General features: G+C 39.2%; 1 protein-coding gene across 4 annotated transcripts in view; it reads left to right on the forward strand.

The window, feature by feature from the left end:
* LOC149260277 (peptidyl-prolyl cis-trans isomerase CYP38, chloroplastic-like) overlaps window positions 1-19,065 on the forward strand; it is a 191,761-nt gene that overhangs the window by 150,919 nt on the left and 21,777 nt on the right. The window contains exon 6 of one of the 4 annotated variants that reach the window (XM_089419990.1): window positions 10,453-10,709. The exons of the other annotated variants lie outside the window; for them this stretch is intronic. Coding sequence (XP_089276116.1) covers window positions 10,453-10,619 — 167 coding nt within the window. The 3' untranslated portion in view covers window positions 10,620-10,709. Of the gene's footprint in view, window positions 1-10,452; window positions 10,710-19,065 lie in introns of those variants that run through there. 4 annotated transcript variants of the gene reach the window in all.

Below are 19,065 nucleotides of genomic sequence, written 5' to 3' on the forward strand. Positions count from 1 at the left end.
ATTTTGACAACTTGATCATCCGAGGTTTGTCCTTTGAGCCTATATTGCTATCCTCAGCTGTTCATTAGCTTCCTGTTTAGCAGGTTTAGAAGCCACGTCGTTGGATTTGAATATCCTCTCCAAAGGAACTATATCCCGTGGAATGGCATTTCCTTTCAGCTGCAGAACTCTATGTGTTGTGATATTTTCCTCCCATGCAACTGACTATTCTTCTGTCACTTCTTCTTCTTCTTGGTCAATCATAGAGTTTGAGAATTCCCCAATGACTTCCATGAAGCGCTTGATTTGCTCATCATCCTCAAACACTTGCCAGTGTTTCACATTGTCAGGCATTGAGGGTCTGTACCTAACTTCAATTTCATACTTGAGCAGTGGATTTTGTGGTGGCTTGAAGTTGTTGGCAGCTATAGCTAAAGAATCGGCCATTCGATTTTCTTCCCTGGGCAAGAATTGTACATTAAAAGCTGAGAAGAAGTTGTCGATTAAGTCCCAAACATCATTTCTGTAGGCTCTTAGTCAGGGGTGCTTAGTTTGACATTCATCCTTGATTTGCTTCACCACCAGTTCCGAGTCTCCAAATATAGTCAGGCAATCAATGTTTAGATTCTTCGCTGCTTGCAGGCCCAGTAGCAATGCTTCATACTCTGCCACATTGTTGGTGGCTTCAAATTCCAATTTGAAAGAGAGGGGAATCAAGCTACCCTCTGGAGATATCAATAATACTCTTGCTCCATTTCCTTCTTTAGAATTGGCACCATCAAAATATAGCTTCCATACTTTGCTACAATATTTGAGCTGTTGGTTTGATTTGACTACAGGCTTTACCTGTGTTTCTTCTAGAATAAAGTCATCTTCTTCTAGCATGAAGCAGGAGATATCCCTTTCTGTCCCATACACAGGAGCATTATTTGGGCAATTAACTCTTGTGATTGTTTTAACGAATTTGGATTCTCTGTACAGTCTCCTTTCCTCTCCACCAAAGATAGGAATGGTAGCATAAGTAAGATCCAGCTTGATGGAACCTTCGATCTTTGATCCCCAAGACCTAGACAAAAGCATACCAAACCTTGCAAGGATATCAACAACTACAATGTCCATCACCACACTTTTCACTGGGATCTGGGCCAAATTCACCACCAGGTCCTTGATCATCCCCAAGCACTTGATCCTCTTAGAGTCAAAAGAATAAAGATCTTTATATGGTTTGGTTATCTCTAGACCCAGTTGCTCCATCACTGACAATGGCATCAAATTATGGGAAGCTCTCGAGTCCAAAATGCAATTGTGGAGCAGGAGGTCTTGTACTACCAGAGTAACAAAAAAAAGTGGAGTGAAGGGATCTTGTTCTTCAACATGAGGTTGAAAGACTACCATTGGCCTTTCTTCTTGCAGGTTTAAACTGTCAAGTGGTTGGACTGAAGCAAAAGGAAACATAAACTGAGAGACTTGGGCCTTGTAGGTGGGATGTTTCAAGAGCTCAGACAATGGGACTGGGATCTTGACTTTCTCAAGCTCTTTTTGAAGGTTAAAGATGGTAGGGCCTTTCTCTGCAATGCTAATTTCTACAGGCTCCTTTTATTTTTCATGGATGAGTCTAGTAGGGGGAGGTGATTTACCTTCTTTGATGACTTCAGGCTTATAGCAGTTCGGATATGAGGACTCTTTCTTTCTTGGAATAATTGGATCTATAGGTCCCTTCCCCTTGTTAACAGGCTTAGGAGGCTCCTGGGAGGAAGTACCTTCATTCTGATCTTGTCCTCTCGATCTCTTTCTAGATGATTGCAGATCGTATTTCTTGTGTAGCTGAGCCTGCATGAAATCAACGAACTGTTTGCAGTAGTCATCGATCTCGTCATCATCTAGTGTTGCATCAAGCTCCTCCTCCTCTTCTTCATATGTTCTGAGTTCTTGTCCTTCATTGGAGAAAGAGGAATACAAGCTCCCTTGAACATCACTTGCATCTGGTATCAGTTCCTCCGGATCATCTTCTATATACAATGGAGGATGAATGTGGTCTTGTTGCTCTTTCCTCTCCCTTTGCATTATCTGCAAGGGAGGCCTTCTGTATTTGGGATTAAAACCCTGATTAGTAGCTGTGAAGTTCTGTCTTTGAAGGCTTTTATTCTCCAGCTCCATTTTTGTCAGTTTGCTTGATAAGTTCTTTATCAACTTATCCATCTCCTCTATCCCCTATTCTTGGGATCCTCTCCCACTTGAAGAAGCTGCATCCTCTTTGCCCTTTTTCTTCTCTCTAGGATCAGATTTGCCTCTTGACTTCCCGGTTGAAGTAAAATTTGCTTCTACCTCGAGAGCATCAATTTGAATTTGGTCTAAGTAGTGAGAATTCCTCTCCCCGAGTGTGAAGCCAAATTCTGAATCAAAGGCCCCAACAAAGACTGCTCGGGCAACGACCTGTGGAAGTTTGATTTCAGCAGGCAGATTGTTGTACAATTTATTAAATCTTTTAATAAAATCTGAGATATCCTCACCAGATTTCTTCTTGATAGCATTAAACTTAGTGAGAATGTATCCATGGTCCCCATTTCTGCATAAAGGAGTTCTCCATTTCTTCCCAAGTGTTAATGGTAGCATTTGGCAAGGATTTAAACCATTTCCTGACTTCCCCGTCCAAAGATTGGACGAAAAACCTCAACACTACATCTTGGTGTTCAACATTCAGATTTTCTACAAAGGCACAAAAAATTTCTATGTGTCTCTGTGCTGTTATATCAACTTCTTCATTATACCTGGGCAGGAGCTTGAGATAGTCTTGTGGCATAGCATTTAAAGGTTGAGGTAGGTTTAAGGGAGCATATTTGTTTAACAAGAAGCCTGGGACAACCATTTGGATCAGAGGTGGTGGTGCTTGAATTACTGGAGGAGCCTGAGGTATTACCAATGGTAAGACAACTGATTGATAGTGGAATGAGAAATTGTTCACACTGTGGGTAGGACTTCTTTGGAGTTTATCTTTTATCTCCTCAACTTCTTCTTTGACCTCTAGGGAGGCGGCATTGAGTAGCTGACCACTTTTGAGAGGATATACCAGGACTCTAGGAGGGAATTCAGAACAATGAATTATGACCTTCTGTGAACTAGATGAGGAGGTTTCAGGAAATGAAGAGACAATAGCATCAGTATTTGGAGTCTTTTCTTTCCAAATCCTTCTGAATATTATTCTTTCTGGGTCAGATACAAATGGCATTTTTTGCTGAGAGGTATCTGAGCGGGTATGGGGCCTATTATAAGCCAAAATGATCAAATAAAAATACAGACAGTGGAGTCGCCAAGGTGTTTATAAATGAATTCAGACAGTGGAGTCGCCAAGGTGAGGGATCTTCAACCCACACTTCCCTTGCTCACCTGATAGAGGGAATGCAGAGATTTGTCGTACCTAGGGAAAAGTATTTCACAGTCGTTCCTCGACAACAACGACAAGTAGATGTTGTCACTTTTTCTAGCACCTATAGCACAAGTGCTTCAGGAGATATGAAATCTTCCTAGAGACAACCTCAGGTTGAAGGGGGAGACCAGTGCCTAGGACATCTTAAAGAGTGCTTGACAGATTTATATTAAAGACTTGCAGCACTTCGGTTTGTCACAAATAATGCAAATGGGTTTGATTCATAACCATTCATAAAGGTACAATACATGAAGTAGCTTGTACACAGGAGTACTCAGGAAATAATCTTCAACTCACAGGTGGCCAAATCATATTAGGAATGTGCAGCGATTTAATTGTTGAAACATAGGTAATGGGAGAAGACAGTAGAAGAGGAGTCCATCATATAAATCTTAAGGTCTAAGAATTCTATATATCAAGACTCAGAGAGAAACGAGTGAGAGAGAGTGCTGTGAAATGCTAAGATGCATGGAGCACTTTTTAAAGACTCGATTTCCACCATGAAACAGGCATTATCCATCAATGTTTTGATTTAAATGAATCTACATCTGAAGGGAAATACAACTAGCTGCTACTTGACATGCAATCTGTGAAGAATTTTAAACATATATGAAGAAACAAAGAGAGGAACATATTGCAAATCTAATAAGTTGGAATCACCTAGAACTTTGTATTAATCTCTTGAAGAAAACCAACATACAACAAGCTTTAGACAAGCCTTTAGGAAAACAGGAAAAGGTCCCGTAAGAGAGAAGTCTTTCCCAAAAATTCTGAACCTTTGTTAAGTGTTTCTTCCTTCCTTTTATAAGGAGAGGGAGAGCTTGAAAATCAGTTACAAAAATATCTCAGGCCTGAGCATCCAACTGTTTGCTTGACTAGCTGTCTCGACATGCTGGCTCTGTCGCCTCAAATTATTACAACAGAAAGATGCCTTTCTTTAAAACAGAATAACTAAAACAATCAAAATCAACAAAACATAATTAACATATGAAACTGAAATGATGGTCTTGTAAAAATATCTCCATGCCACTTCCTTTGTTGGCCTCTGGTCCAGCCACATTTCTGCCACATTATGCCTCATACTCTCTCGGCCGGTTCCCTGTCGCTTTCAGTCTTAACAACTTTAATTCTTCACTTACAGGAACCGAGAGCGATCACCCATGATGGCCATAACATGTCCTAAGCACAACTGCCAACTCATCCATCCCCTTTCCTTCTTTATCAATCCTCTGGAACTCAACATGCCCTTTGAAACAGTTATATAGTTGTATCGGAGCTCAAGCCATTCAGGAACTTTAAACTGGATAGGCTTTAGAAAATTGTGAACGCCGATATCGGATTGGCCCCTTTTGCCTTAGCCCTGAGGGCTTAGGTGAAAACTGCATGGTATAAACCTGAGGACTCAAGGCCTAAGCCTTCAAGAGCTAAAAGCCCTTTAGCTGGGACGGGGGTCAATTCTTTGATATATTGCATTGTAACCGGTCCCAATGCATAATACATAGGACCATACTACATATGCGCCTGACCCCCTTTTGCAATATCGAAGCTCGGAGATCGGGGATTTCCTATCCTTGCTTTGGTTGCACCCTCCCAAAATTTGCGACATGCGACATGCAACGTGGTTTGGCCCATGTGGAAAGAGGATAAGGGAGGGCCAATGCGAAAGCTCTAACACATAAAAACCTTTAACAATCTTTCTCAGCGTCATAAAAAACCTTTATTAACTCCTTTGCCCAACCATTAGTTTTGATACATAAGGCACATATATTCATGCGACCCGCCTTATGCCACCTGTCCACCTTGCTTTGGGCCCATGATATCGGGAGTTTCTACGATATGCATAACGGAAGAAGCCCGATACACTCCTCTGTGAAATGCCCATATCACACTGTTTGCAATCATCGATATTCCATGACCTTCGATATTGCGACCTCTGCTATTGCGGGACCTTCGATATTGCGATCGCTGATTAGTGACCTGACGTCATCCACTGCCATGTGTCACCTTGTGAGTGGTGACACGTGTCACCCTGTTTTGGCCCCTTATGATCCTTGAAAATTCTAGATCTGCATGCCACATGTCCTCCGTACTGCCATGTCATGATGACGTCAGACGCCACGTGGCTTTATAGGGACCAATAGTATTCTGTCACGTAGCCCTCTAGAGGAGAGAGAAAAGGTCAGCCCTCTTCTGGTTTTGCGACTGATTTCCTTTTTTAAATATTTCAAGGCATTCCCCCGACGGTTTATACTATTGATGCTTTTTACAACAATTTTTTAATAGAGGTCACTTGAAGATCGCTGATTGTCGACTTGCGACATGCCCAGACTCATTGGATCGACGATATGCACTTAATGTCATTGATGTGCAATCGTCGATGTGCGATTTGCCATATCAGACCTCAGCTACACAAAGCACTGAATGCCATGTTGTCCGATCCTCCAATATGCGATTTGCGATGTCCCAGGACCTCCGATTTGTCTCATCGCTTCCAGGGACCTCCGATATCTGATTGGACACGTGGCGGATGGGCACAAACTCAAACTTAGAATTTTTCAAGTTTTCCCTTTGTCTTTTGGTTTTGAGAGGCAAAACTTCAACTTGCTCTAACTCGCTGTTTTAAAAATCGCTCGAATCGACTCCGAAACGGCCGAGTCAGTCTGAGTTGTTGCATGACCAGGTCGACTCGACGGTTAGCTTGGTTCGGCTGGACGGGTTGTTATCGAGTCGGCCGAGTCGGTTACCGACTCGGCCGGCTCGGTAACAACCTGACTGGCTCGGCTAAGTTCGAGCCAACTTATCCAGCTCGATGGGAGCGACTGTAAAGCACATTTTTTTTTTTTCCAGCTTGGGTTTTTGGGGACCCCAAAGCCTATTCTAATGTGCCTTTGGGTTCTTTGGGGTCCATTTCCCTCTCCCAAACCCTATAAAACCTACCCAACCCCTCCCATTTCCTCATAGCCATCTCATTTTATTTGAGTGAGAATTTGTGAGGAGTTTGTGAAAAGTTGTGGAGTTTGTTTTTGGAGTAGCAGTGAGGAGTCTTGGGCAAGCATTGGAGCAGGAGTGAGGAACTTCTTGGGCAGCCATTGGAGCAACATTGAGTAGTTGGTTTGTTGGAGCAACTTTGAGGTGGTAGTTTGTGCCTAGAGGTATTTTTTTTTACTTCTAAAAATCTGTTTTTGCTTTTTTATTTTTTGGTGTAAATCTGGAAATTGAAAAGAGTGTTTTTTGTGAAAAAAATGAACATTGAAGCAATGCTACTTTTTTGTTTTCATTTTCAGATTTTTTCCTTTCATTTCCAAGATAAAAAATGACACCTAGAGTGAAAGATGCCGCTTGGGCATATGTTGAAATGGTTGATAGTCAAATGCATTGCAAATTTTGCCATAGAAAAATTAAGGATGGTCCTAGGGGCATTAATAGGCTTAAACAACACTTGGTAGGAATTAAAGGCCAAATTACTCCATGTGAATCACCACAAATTGGGGAGATTAGGAAGGAGTTGTTAAATAGCTTTGAGAAGTTTAAAGAAGAAAATGCTAGACAAAAAGAAATAGAGGCTAAAATTGGGAGGAAGAGGAGTATACAAAAAATGATGGCTACCAACCCCCATTTTGATTTTGAGGGTTCTTCTTCTATCCCTTGACCTGATGCATCCAACCCCTTCTGATATGTTCCTCCCTCTTTGGAGTCCATTTAAAAAAAGGGTAAGGGTAAAATGAAAAAGAAGGGTGATATGAATATCAAAAGTTATTTCACTGTCACACCCTCCTCTCCATCAGATGCACATGGCCCTGAAGCTAGTAGAACTTTGCAACCCACTTTAGATGACCATTGAAGAAAGAATTGAGGGAGACTGCTTGTGATTACATATGTAGATGGTGGTATGATGCTGATATCCCATTCAATGCTTCCCGTTCACCATATTCTGAGCCTATGTTTGATGCCATATTTGCTGTTGGAAAAGGATTCAAAGGCCCTGTTGACCACTAGAGTAGCACCTGATGATTATATAAAGACTCCATGCCCATGGATGATCCAAAGGACACTTGTACCATTAGATATCATCAGTCAACGGAGTTTTTTAACTCTAATTCTATTTTCTCATCATCTTTCTTGTACCTAGATTCCACAGCCTACAAGGAATTATAATAAGTGATACCAGTAATGATGAGTTTTGAGTTTATAACAGGCCTAGGATGTTGGTACTCGATCAACAAACAAGTACACCTTAGAGTTCTTCTTTTTGTCTGGTTAATTATCCCTTATTTTTCATAGGTGGATAATTTTCTAGGTTTTTTCACTCATTTTTTACCCGAAAGCCGAGGTGACAGTTTGAAGGTTGAGCCCTTAATACATCTTAGTGTCTAGAGTCGATGTACATTACCATACTAGATCACACAAAAAATTTCGTGGAATTTTGTTAGGTCTAGGTAGTCATTTTTAAATTTTTAGATTTTCCGCACTGCGGAAATTGCTAATAAAATTGTATTTGTAATGTAATAAGTGATGTCTAGAGAAGTTGTATGGGGTATGAGCAATGAAATTTGCACTTCTCACCCTCAACTTTCTACTATGACACTTTGAGGGGTTAAAAATGTGTTTTGAATCCTCAAAATCCACTTTTCCTAAGTTTAGTGGGAAATCTGACAATTAATTACGCTAGAAATTAAATAAATGGAGAAAAATAAATATCCACACATGCTAAATGTTGTGAAAATGAGGTGGAAAATTATGGGGGAGTTAAAGTGAAGGCCCAAGGTGATGTGGAATCCTAAAATCAAGGAAAAGACGTGCTCAAATAAAATCGAATTTCTGGCATTAAATGAGAAAACTACTTACTTGGAAATTCAAATTTGTGAAGTTAACGCACATCTGGGAGGATTTGGGAGAATATTTGGTGGAGATTTTTATGGGAAATTGCCTGCACATGGGTTACTGCCCATATACACTTGTCATTCGATCATAAAACTTGAATTTGGCACATAAGGGAAGAAGAAAATGATGCCCACTTGCCAAAATTCGATTTTTACACTTCGCATTGGAGCTCCATTCAACAAATTCGAATTTCTCTTTAGGATTGTCACCTCATGCCACTTGTTTAATCATTTCTACATTGGGATTGGATCCAATTCCATTCTTCATTGTCATTCTTCATTGGGTTTTGCTCCCAACTCTCTATATAATAGAACCATGGGCTCTCATATTGTATCATGTAATAAGCTATTGCGCTTGAGGAAACTCTGCCATTTTGTATTTTCATAGTTTCTTAATACAATCAAGACTTTGGGGCTATCTAGATGGTGTTCTCTTGGCGTTATGAGGTGATGTCATTTCATACTACTGCTATTGTGTTTAATTTCTTTCGCATGTTGAATTAATATAATTTATGCTTGCCATCTTGCTTATGTTGGAATTTCTAAGTTTAACCCGTTAGAAATTCTTCCTGTACTATCTGATTTATTTCTTCCTACTTGTTCAATTACTTAACAAGTTATTTACCATGTAAATACTGAAAATAAATACAAGTACAATATCAACACATATAGATCATCAACTGAAAGTAAACAAGCACACAAGTGACACCGTTATTTTTGGACTAATGTGCGTGGAAAAACCCAATGCAGGGAAACCGGTGCAACTATTTAGAGGGTTTTATTATTATGCAGTTTCAGAATACAACCTGGGTGCCAGAAATGGCTCACCCAACAGAGAATGCCCTCGGCAGTACCTCTTAGTCGGAGATAGATATTTCGGCTAAAACATCGGATAAACGATCCCACAGCAACAATGCAGCTTTTGCTGCTCTGTGTCACTCTGATAGGGACTATGTCACCCTATCCGGCTCTCCAGCTCTCAGTCTGTCCCACGAAATGCTCCCGCGTTGTCTCTAGGTCCTGCGTTAGCCTCTCTGGCCCAGCGTCAACCTCTCTAGGCTCTGCGTCAGCCCCTAGAGCTTCTGTGTCTCACACGTTGGCCCTCTTTGGCTCTGTGCAACTCCTGGCTGCCTCTGCGTGGCCTCTAGCTGGCTTTGTGTCCCTCTCCCAGCTTTGCACTAATCCTCCTTGTACTAACTCTGCCTCTCTGCTATGTATTCACGCCCCTCAGTTGCAACTCATATTACTCACTCAATTTCCTCAGCAAGCCCTACCCTAGAAAATCGAGTTCTTGGTCTCTCTTGGTGTGTTTTCCAACTAACCCTTAAGCCTCTTATAATTTTCTCGTTGGTCCATCAACGACGGAGATTAAATCTCTAATCAACGGCTAAGATTAGATTTGGCTTGATCCGTGATTTTTGGACTATTCTAACCCACTTTTTATATTAATACCCATTAATATTTTATTTTTCTTAAGTTTAAACTTAGGAACTCCATTAAAAATATTAATTATTTTAATATCTCCCAAACCGGTTAGATTCTGCCCAAACCTTTTTTGGTCATGGAGATCTCATGTACTTTAGCTTCTCCATTAATTTTCGTGGCTAGAGCACATTTGATGCTACCCAAATCAATAGCTTGGATTGATGTGTGTAAGCTATCTTGCACGTATCATTGATTTAGAGTAGTATTCTAGGGATAAGCTTGTCAATTCATTTTATGAGGAATGCTTGATTTATCTTATTCATTATATTGCTTTAATCTTGCACAAACTAATACATGTTCAAGTGTGTATGAAAGATCTTTTGTATTGTGTGCAAGAATCCATCTGGAAGTGGGAGAAACTCAATTAGATCAACTCATTCCTAGAGTCACAACGATCCAAGATTCAGCCATTTTTTCGCTCCAAATTTTCCATCCAACAAAGAGCAAAAGAGAGTTTCTTAGTCTATAGCTACTTGATCATCCATTTAAATTCAAAATACTTCTTTGGTTATAGTTCTTTCAAAGTTATCTCTCCTATTCAAAAGTCATTTCTAAAGCTAGGCAAGTATGGGGGTTCACTCCCATTACTTGAGCTAGTATTTTGTAAATTAAATTCTAAGTCCATTTTTGGTTTCTTTTTCCTAATTTCACACTAACAATTGGTATTTTTTTTGTGTTTTGCAGCCCATAGGCTTAAGCATTGTGCAACAAGGAGCTTGAGGAGAAGCTTTGGAAAACTACTCAATCGTGTGTATGCTGGACCCCCTCACACTATCCAAAGATTGATTTCTATGGAGGCCATAAGCACTTGGGAGAGAGTTGCAAACTCATCTAGGCCGTGGGCCTTTTGAGCTTTGTGAATTTCTTTTGGAGAGTTTTTTCCATCTTCAAGTTTGTTGTTGTTATATTTTTGGGGAGAGAGTCTAGCTTTGTTAGAGTCCCATCTTTGTAAAGATCTCTCTCGTATTGTGGGCTGCCCTCTTAGAGGCATTTTTACTCGCTTTAAGCACTAATAAAAGATAAAAAAAAATGTTGGAGGGAGCTTGAGATTTTTCCCATGGCATCCCCCTTCCTTATTTAGAGGAGGGATTCTTGTGGGTGGCCTAATCTTGTTTTTAGTTTTTCTTAGCTTTCTAGCTTTTAATTTCATATTGTGCATGCTTAAAATCAACACATTTCACTCCACATGCAAATTTTACTAATCTTGTATTTAAATTCCCACATGCATACGCTCTCAAGTTTTGCAAACTATTTCTTTTTGAAGCATTTGCATTTGCATTAGTTTAATTTGGGGAATTAACACAATTTGCACTCATCTACACATGTTTGTATAGGAAGGCCCCAAGCCTCACTAAAATTTACCTCCAACTTAAGTTGGTTGAATAGACTTCTAGGGACCCTCTACCTCTATTGACTCCTCATTGTGAGATCCAAATATTTGGGTGAAGATGAGGTCTGAGAACTAGAGTTCAATTGTAACTTTGCCTTAGCACTAATTAATAAAATAAACCAAGAACTCATTCCATCACATTTGCTTTGTTTGCAAAGTTCTTAAATTTCTTGCTATCTTGATGGTTTAAAGTCTCACATGCAAATCTTATTTCAAGAGGCACTTTGGATGCAAGCATTGTAATCTCTTTTAATTTTGCAACAAGTTTAATTTTCTTGTACTTGGAAATTGACTCATCTTTTGGTTTAATTGCATATTGTCATGAATGGTTGATTTCACTTTCAAGTACTATTATTTTGGGTTGCAAACTTAATTGCATGTTGTCATCTTGGTCTAACATTTGAGTTCTTTTTGTATCCTTTTGAGCAAGATAGTTTCCATGCTTTGATTTGTAGACTTATTCATCTTGAAAGCATTTATAATATCTTGTGCTAACAATTTATTGTTTCACTTTTCAAGGTTATTTTGGCTTTCCATTTGAAAGCATTTCACTTCATTTTAAGCAAAATACAATTTCATTTCTTAAAGAGCAAATACTTGGAAGGCACTGGTTGTTTATGTATTTCATGCTTATCTTATGATGGTTATTGCTCATATCGGTTTTTTGCTTATAAATCTTAAAGAGAATCTATTTAACTCTAACAATTCTCCTAGAAACTCACATCCTTTTTAACTTAACTTGTCATTAGGGACCACCCCCCTTAGCTAACCTAGGAGATAGCTCAAACGGAGAGAGTCGGGATTAGTGTGACAACTCCTTCTTTGAGTTCCCTACCACCAACCACACCTTGTGGGGTTGAAGGATTTTCTCACTGACTTGTAGGTAAGTGTAGGCGGCAGGGTGAACAGGCCTACTATGCATGAGATAAGGGGGTATCATTTGCAGAAAGAAATTTCCTCAATTAATGAGTATTTGAAAGATTTCAAAGACTCATGGGCAAGAACATGATGTACCATCATGTCAGATGGATGGACTGATCAAAGGACTGTACCATCATAAACTTTCTTATCTTTTGCCCGCAGGGAACCATGTTTCTAAAATTAGTTGATGCATCTGATAGGGTGAAAGATGGACAATTGTTGTTTCAGCTATTGGATGAGGTTGTTGAGGAGGTGGGGGTGGCTAATGTTGTTCAAGTCATCATAGATAATGCCTCTAACTATGTTCTTGCTGGTAAACTGTTAGAGGAAAAACACAAAACCATCTTTTGGACCCTATGTGTTGCGCATTGCATAGACCTCATGCTTGAGGATATTGGCAAATTAGATTGGGTCAAAAACACTGTAGATCTTGCCAAAAGCATAACAAAATTATCTACAATCATTCATGGATTTTGAGCTTTATGAGGAGACACACAGGGGACAAGGATATTATTAGGCCTGCCATCACTAGATTTGCTACTCATTTTTTGACATTGCAATCTATGCTTTCACAACATAGAAACTTGCAAAAGATATTTTCCAGTGATGAATGGAATCAAAGCTAGTGGTCTCTCAAACAGGAAGGAAAAGAATTGAAAAAGAAAGTTAATGAATAAATATTTTGGAGAAAGGCAACATAGATTGTGAAGGTTGTTGAGCCACTGGTTGAGGTGTTGCGGTTGGTGGATGGGGAAAGATTGGCTATGGGCTTCATTTATGAGGCTATGGATCAAGCAAAGGAGCAAATAAAGAGGGCATACAAGGATAAAGTGGCTAAGTATGGGTCCATTTGGGCAACATTGATGAAAGATGGAACAATCAACTCCATCGCCCTATACATGCAGCTGGCTATTTTTTGAACCCACAGTATCATTATAAAGCTCAGGCGGCGGGAGCTTTGAGTGGGCAGGTTAGAGATGGATTGATTGACTGCATTGATCACATGATCCCATTGGAGTGTGATCAGCTGGAGATACACCGACAGATCATAACCTTCAACAAAGCCACAGGTACCTTTGGGAAGAACCTAGCAAAGATTGCAAGGGAAGCAGATGAGCTAGATAAACAAAAATTTCAATTTTCAAATTCTTAATATTTATTTTGTTAAATTGTTTATAATTTGAAATTTGTATATAATTTGTTGAGCTAACTCATTACACTACTATGTTTTTTGCAGCACAATGGTGGGAGGCTTTTGGTAGCCATTGTCCTCAATTGTAGAAGTTTGCAATTCATATTTTGAGTCAAACTTGCAGTGCTATTGGGTGTGAGCGCAATTAGTCTGTTTTTGAGAGGATTCACACGAAGAAGAGAAACCGTTTGGATAAAAAACGGTTAAATGATTTAGTCTATGTCCAATACAACCTCCGGATCGGACGCAACCAATTATTGAACGAAAGACCTGATTCAGATCCCATTGTGTTGGAAGATATTGATCCAACATCAGATTGGGTAGTGGAGAGTCATCCAACAGAGTTTGATTCTGATGAGGATCTTGATTTGGATTTACAGATGGTGGCATCACTAGAACAAAATGTTCAGTTGAATGTAGATCCACTTGTACCAGCCTGAGGCCCAGCCCTAAGTCCTCCAGTTGCGGGCGCTTCCTCTGCTCAGCCACGACGGAAGCACACATCTCGTCTATCTCAGCATGTAGCTGCTGCATAGCCTGCTAGTGCTACCACTTCTGCAATTGCAGTTGGAGATGATGATGATGAGGAGCCATGGGTTTCCCTGTCTGACTCTGATTCAGAGGTTGAGCCAGATAATGTTGGCTCCTCTAGTAGTAGCCAGTAGTATTGGTTAGTGGTGACTAGTGATGTTTCACAATTTACTTTTGTTGTAGAGCCCATTTCTAACCTCCTTAGTTATGTGTTTTTGTTTTGATCTCTATATCATCATCATGTATGTATTGGACAATGGATTGGGTGCCATTTTGATATAATGGATATATTCATGAGCCTACTTTGATCATATGTTGTCTTCTATCTATATTCTAAAGCTTTGTGTTTGGAAACATGAATGAAAATCTTTAAAATTATGTTTTTAAAAATAAAAATAAATATTTAATGTATTTTTTACAATGATAGAGTCATTGAAATCAAACCGGCCGAGTCGATATCGAGTCAGAGTCGGAGTTGGAGTCGACCCTTGGCTGAGTCGGAGTTTTAAAACATTGCATGGCACTTATAACTGAAGTGATGGACTTGCAGAGCATGGTTGGAAAGAACGAGTCTTCAAATCAGGTTCTATGGAAGAAAGTAGGGAATTCTTCTAGTTCAAAGAGGGTAGTTCCAACAGTGGAGAACGTGGTAGTGTTGGAGACAGATCCAGGTGGATGAGGTTCTTCCAGAAGCACCTTCCTCACTAAGAGGGAGTGTTGAAAATAGTAGCGAGTAAGGTCTTCTTTGACTTGTGCCTTTGTCAAGAAGACCACAAACAATCTTTCTTTAGCATGCACAAGTTCCTTTAAGTTAGGACGAGTTCCTAAAAGTTAGGACAAGTTCATGAAGCAGTTTAACTTATGCAAATAGTTGGAGGTTCAGTTGTTTGTCTCCTAGTGCGAGTTAGAAGTCTCAATGGTTATTTGTGGCTAGGACGAGTTACATGAGTCAGTTAGACTCAGTTAACTAGTCAATCACAAGATCAAGTTCCAAAAATAAACTTTCCAGATTTACATGGGTTGAATAGCTTATAAGGAGGACAAAGAAACATCATTATTCATTCTTGTCTGCATAAGTTGTATGTGTGAGAGCCTTGCAGTGAGAGAATACTTTTAGAGTAGCCAGTATGCAAAGCATGGGGAGACTTCTTGCTCCGAGGTGTGTGCTAGGATTTAAGAGGTTTTTCCTAAATCATAGGAACCTATTCTAGCGCTAGGAAATAGGAAGAAACAAGTTGTAAGCAAGTAGGAGCAGAGGTCAAGGTTGCAGGCAAGGTGTTTCTAGCTAGTGTAGCAGTGAGAACAATGAGTTTTCAATTGAAACAATTGTCTTGTATTTGATCTAATTACTCAGAACTCTATCAATAAAATCTACAACAAGCATAAGGTTTTCCCAGTTGGGTTCCTTAGAAAAATCTTGTTTTTTTGCTATTCTACTACAAATTGGTAGAGAAATTCTATGTCTTGGTGCAACAATTAGTTTCAGATTTGTTCACTACAACAGTTGCAAAATTTCAAGGATTTTCTATAAGAATAATGTTCAAAGCATCAAGTTGTCATCATAAATGTTTGCTCCAAGGCCACATGTGTGGCATAAATTCTCTCCAAAGGTGGATGCCTCACTCCCCAAGATGTAGATGCTCTAGAAGTGAAATGTTGCCTCCAAAAGTTGCAATGTTTCACCATGAAGGGTCACATCAAGCTCCAAAAGGTGTGACGTCATCATCCAAGTGTCCAATCATCATGAAGAGGTGCCACATCCATCATTAAGGTGCAACGTCTCATCTCCAAGGTGCAATGTCTTATCTCGTATGGGTGATAGGATGTCTCAAGAGGGGTGCTAAGTCATCAAAAGGTCCAATGCTCTCCAAATAGGGTGAAATGACCTCCATCAAGTGTGGAAGAGAGACATCATTGGCATCCTCCAAAGGATTATATCTATGCAAGCATTGTCATCAAGGAGGGGCTACAAACATTCAAATGTGACCTTTTAATTTATGTATTGGAGTCATTGCAACAAAAAAAGTGAGCCATGTCCAATGTAAAAGCCATTAGGTAGATCACATTAGGTATCTTCTTCAAATTTCACATTGGCTTATGACTTTATGTATTTTCCCAAGTTTAGGAATTATCATAAAACCCTATTAGGTGTGCCAATACTCTGGAAGAGAAATATTTCCTGAGAAACCAATCAAGGGGTAAGTGTAAATGACAATGGTATGATTTGGGGTTTATTTCATGGGAATGGTGTTATTGACATGCAAGGTTACATAATATTCATCTTTGTAAGCACTTTTGTAGAGAGAGTGCTTATGCATTGAGTTATCCTTTCCACGGCATTGTGTCTTACTACCCCTTTTCTTGCCCTTTCTTATATTCTTTATTTTGCTTTACAAACCCTGTTTTCTTGTATATGCATTTCATTGCATAGGGGTTGGGATGATGTAACTCGGTCTTTCTTTAGTTATGCATTTCTTTGCATATAACTTGGTGCAATGGTCCCATAGCAAGGGTGTAGAGCTCAAGTTTACATTGGCTTTTATTTATCATTAATATCCATTCACTTTTTTAGCGTTTTGAAATTCATATCATGCTCATTCTTTTTTTTAAACATTTGCATCAACCTTGGGTATCCAAGCCCCTTCTTCTCATGGGATTATGAAGCATGGACCTTTTTGGGGTAGATGTAACAGCCAACCCAAAAGAATGGACAACAGAAAGGGGAATAGATGGAGTATGAAAAGGCATGGGCACGTTACCCTTATCAAGGTCCCCACTAGTACCCCTCTCCCTAAGAGTGACAACATTGACTATGAAATTGATGATGACCACCACGGTGAAACAAAGCAAATGGCATAACTTCCAAGCAGGATCATTAATTCTCTGATTCAACCCATGATCCCTACTTTCATGCTAAATACATTGAACATAAAGTTTAAACACTTGATATGAAGCAATGGACAAATGTACCTCATGTGTGTTGGGGTACCATAATCATCAATGAGTGAGTTGAGCATAATATAAAAGGCATGTGGGCTGTTGTCTGTGGAGAATGCTAATTGTCATCATCGGGACGACTGTTTGTAATGTGGGTCATTGAAAAAGATCTCGTCTAGTTGCCATTAGAAGTGAGAGGGTAACAGTGCCATCACCCTGTACTTCCAGAAGCATCTCATCAGTCAAAGATAGTTTAATGAGCATTACTGCTGCTCTATTTTTCTCATCTTATTTGTTGCCTGTTGAGTTTCCTTTGCCAACAAACTGATTCAGAGATCTGTACTCAAAAATGGCTAATATGCACTGTTTCCAGGGATGTAATTTTTACTAGAGAACTTTTGGTTAACTTCTAGCATGATATTGAACAAACTAGCCATTTAATAATTTTGTGGGTAAAAGCACTGAAATAGAGACTAAAATGTGCAAAATAGTTACTTCTCTGCTTCAAACTGCAGAACATATAGAAAAAGAAACAAAAATAACTGCCCAGATCTTGCTATAGCTGTCAAACACTGCTGAAAAGCAGCCACGCTTCGGTTGAATTTGTTGAAAATATGGTTAGAAAACCTGGGGTGTTCTCCCAAACTGTTGATTCTTCTACTGTTCAGTCAAATTTCTACCAAAACTAGAGAAAGTTCTAAAAATAATGCAAAAAAATGCACAGATCTACTATAAATCTGCTAAGCAACTGCTGAAACAGAGAAATTTCTTTCTAAAATTACAAAAATCACTGAAAAAAATGTGGAATTTGGCCTTAAAACAGAGATTACAGTGAATTTTTCAGAGCTCTGAAGCTGATTGAAAAAAGAAAAATATTTTTGGCTTTTCTAGAGTGGGATTTTTCTGGTACTATGACGTCTGTTCCAAATGTACCTATCAAGGTCCCCAATAGTACCCCTCTCCCAAGAGTGGCAACGCTTGGAAATTGATGATGACCACCACAGTGAAAGAAGGCAAAAGGCAAAACTTCCAAGTATCATGATTCATTATCTGATTCAACCCATGATCCCTACTTTCATGCCAAATACATTGAACGTAAACACTTAATATGAAGCAATGGACAAATGCACCTCATTTTTGTTGGGGCACCATAATCATCAGTAAGTGAGTTGAGCATAATATAAAATGCATCTGTGGGCTATTGCATGTGGAGGATGCTAAATGTCATCACTGGGACCACAGTCTGTGATGTGGGTCATCGAAAAAAATCTCCTCTAGTTACCCCTACAAGTGAGGGGGTAACAACGCCATCGCCCTGCACTTCCAGAAGCATCTCATCAGTCAAAGACAGTTTTATGAGCATTATTAGTGTTCCATTTTTCTCATATTTGTTTTGCTCTTTGCCTGTTGTTGCTGATTGAATTTTCTTTGCGAACACAGACTGATTCAGAGACATGTACTAAAAAATGGCTAACATACACTGTTTCCATGGATTGTAATTTTACTAGAGAACTTTTGGTTACCCTCCAGCATGATATTGGACAAACTAGCCATTTTGTTAAATAATTTTGTGGGTAAAAGCACTGAAATAGAGACTAAAATGTACAAAATCTGTACTTCTCTGCTTCAAACTGCAGACCATGTAGAAAAAGAAACAAAAATACCTACCCAGATCTTCCTTTAGCTGTCAAACACTGCTGAAAAACAGCCAGGCTTCAGTTGAATCTGTTGAAAATACGCTTAGAAAACCTGCGTTTTCCTCCAAACTGTTGATTCCATTACTGTTCAGTCAAATTTCCACCAAAACTAGAGAGAGTTATAAAAATAATGCAAAAAAATGCACAGATCTGCCACAAATGTGCTAAGCAACTGCTGAAACAGAGAAATTTCTTTCTAAAATTACAAAAATCACTGAAAAATTTGCAGAATTTGGCCACAGAGATTAGAGTGAACTTTTCACTGTTCAGAGCTCTAAAGCTGATTGAAAAAAAATAAATTCTTTTTGGCTTTTCTAGAGTGGGATTTTTCTGGTACTATGATGTCTGTTCCAAATGCACTTGTTCTTTAAAGTAATATATGAAGCATTTAATAAAAGGAAGACTAAGGCAGAATTACGAGTAATGTCTTGAAGGTATTGCTCGGGAATTCCATGGAATCATTAGATATGCTTTAACAAAATGGATTTCTGATTTGCAATCATGGACCTAATCTCCATAGTAAGCTCATTATAAATTCTCTGTATTATTTCATGTAATACAAGACTCGATTTTCTTGGAAAAACTGTTCATCATGACTATCTTATTCACATTAATTTGATATGTGGCCT

Source organism: Pinus tabuliformis, chromosome 6 (genome assembly GCF_031772625.1).
Source record: "Pinus tabuliformis cultivar Carrire ecotype Pingquan chromosome 6, CPIR1, whole genome shotgun sequence".
NCBI lineage: Eukaryota > Viridiplantae > Streptophyta > Pinopsida > Pinales > Pinaceae > Pinus > Pinus tabuliformis.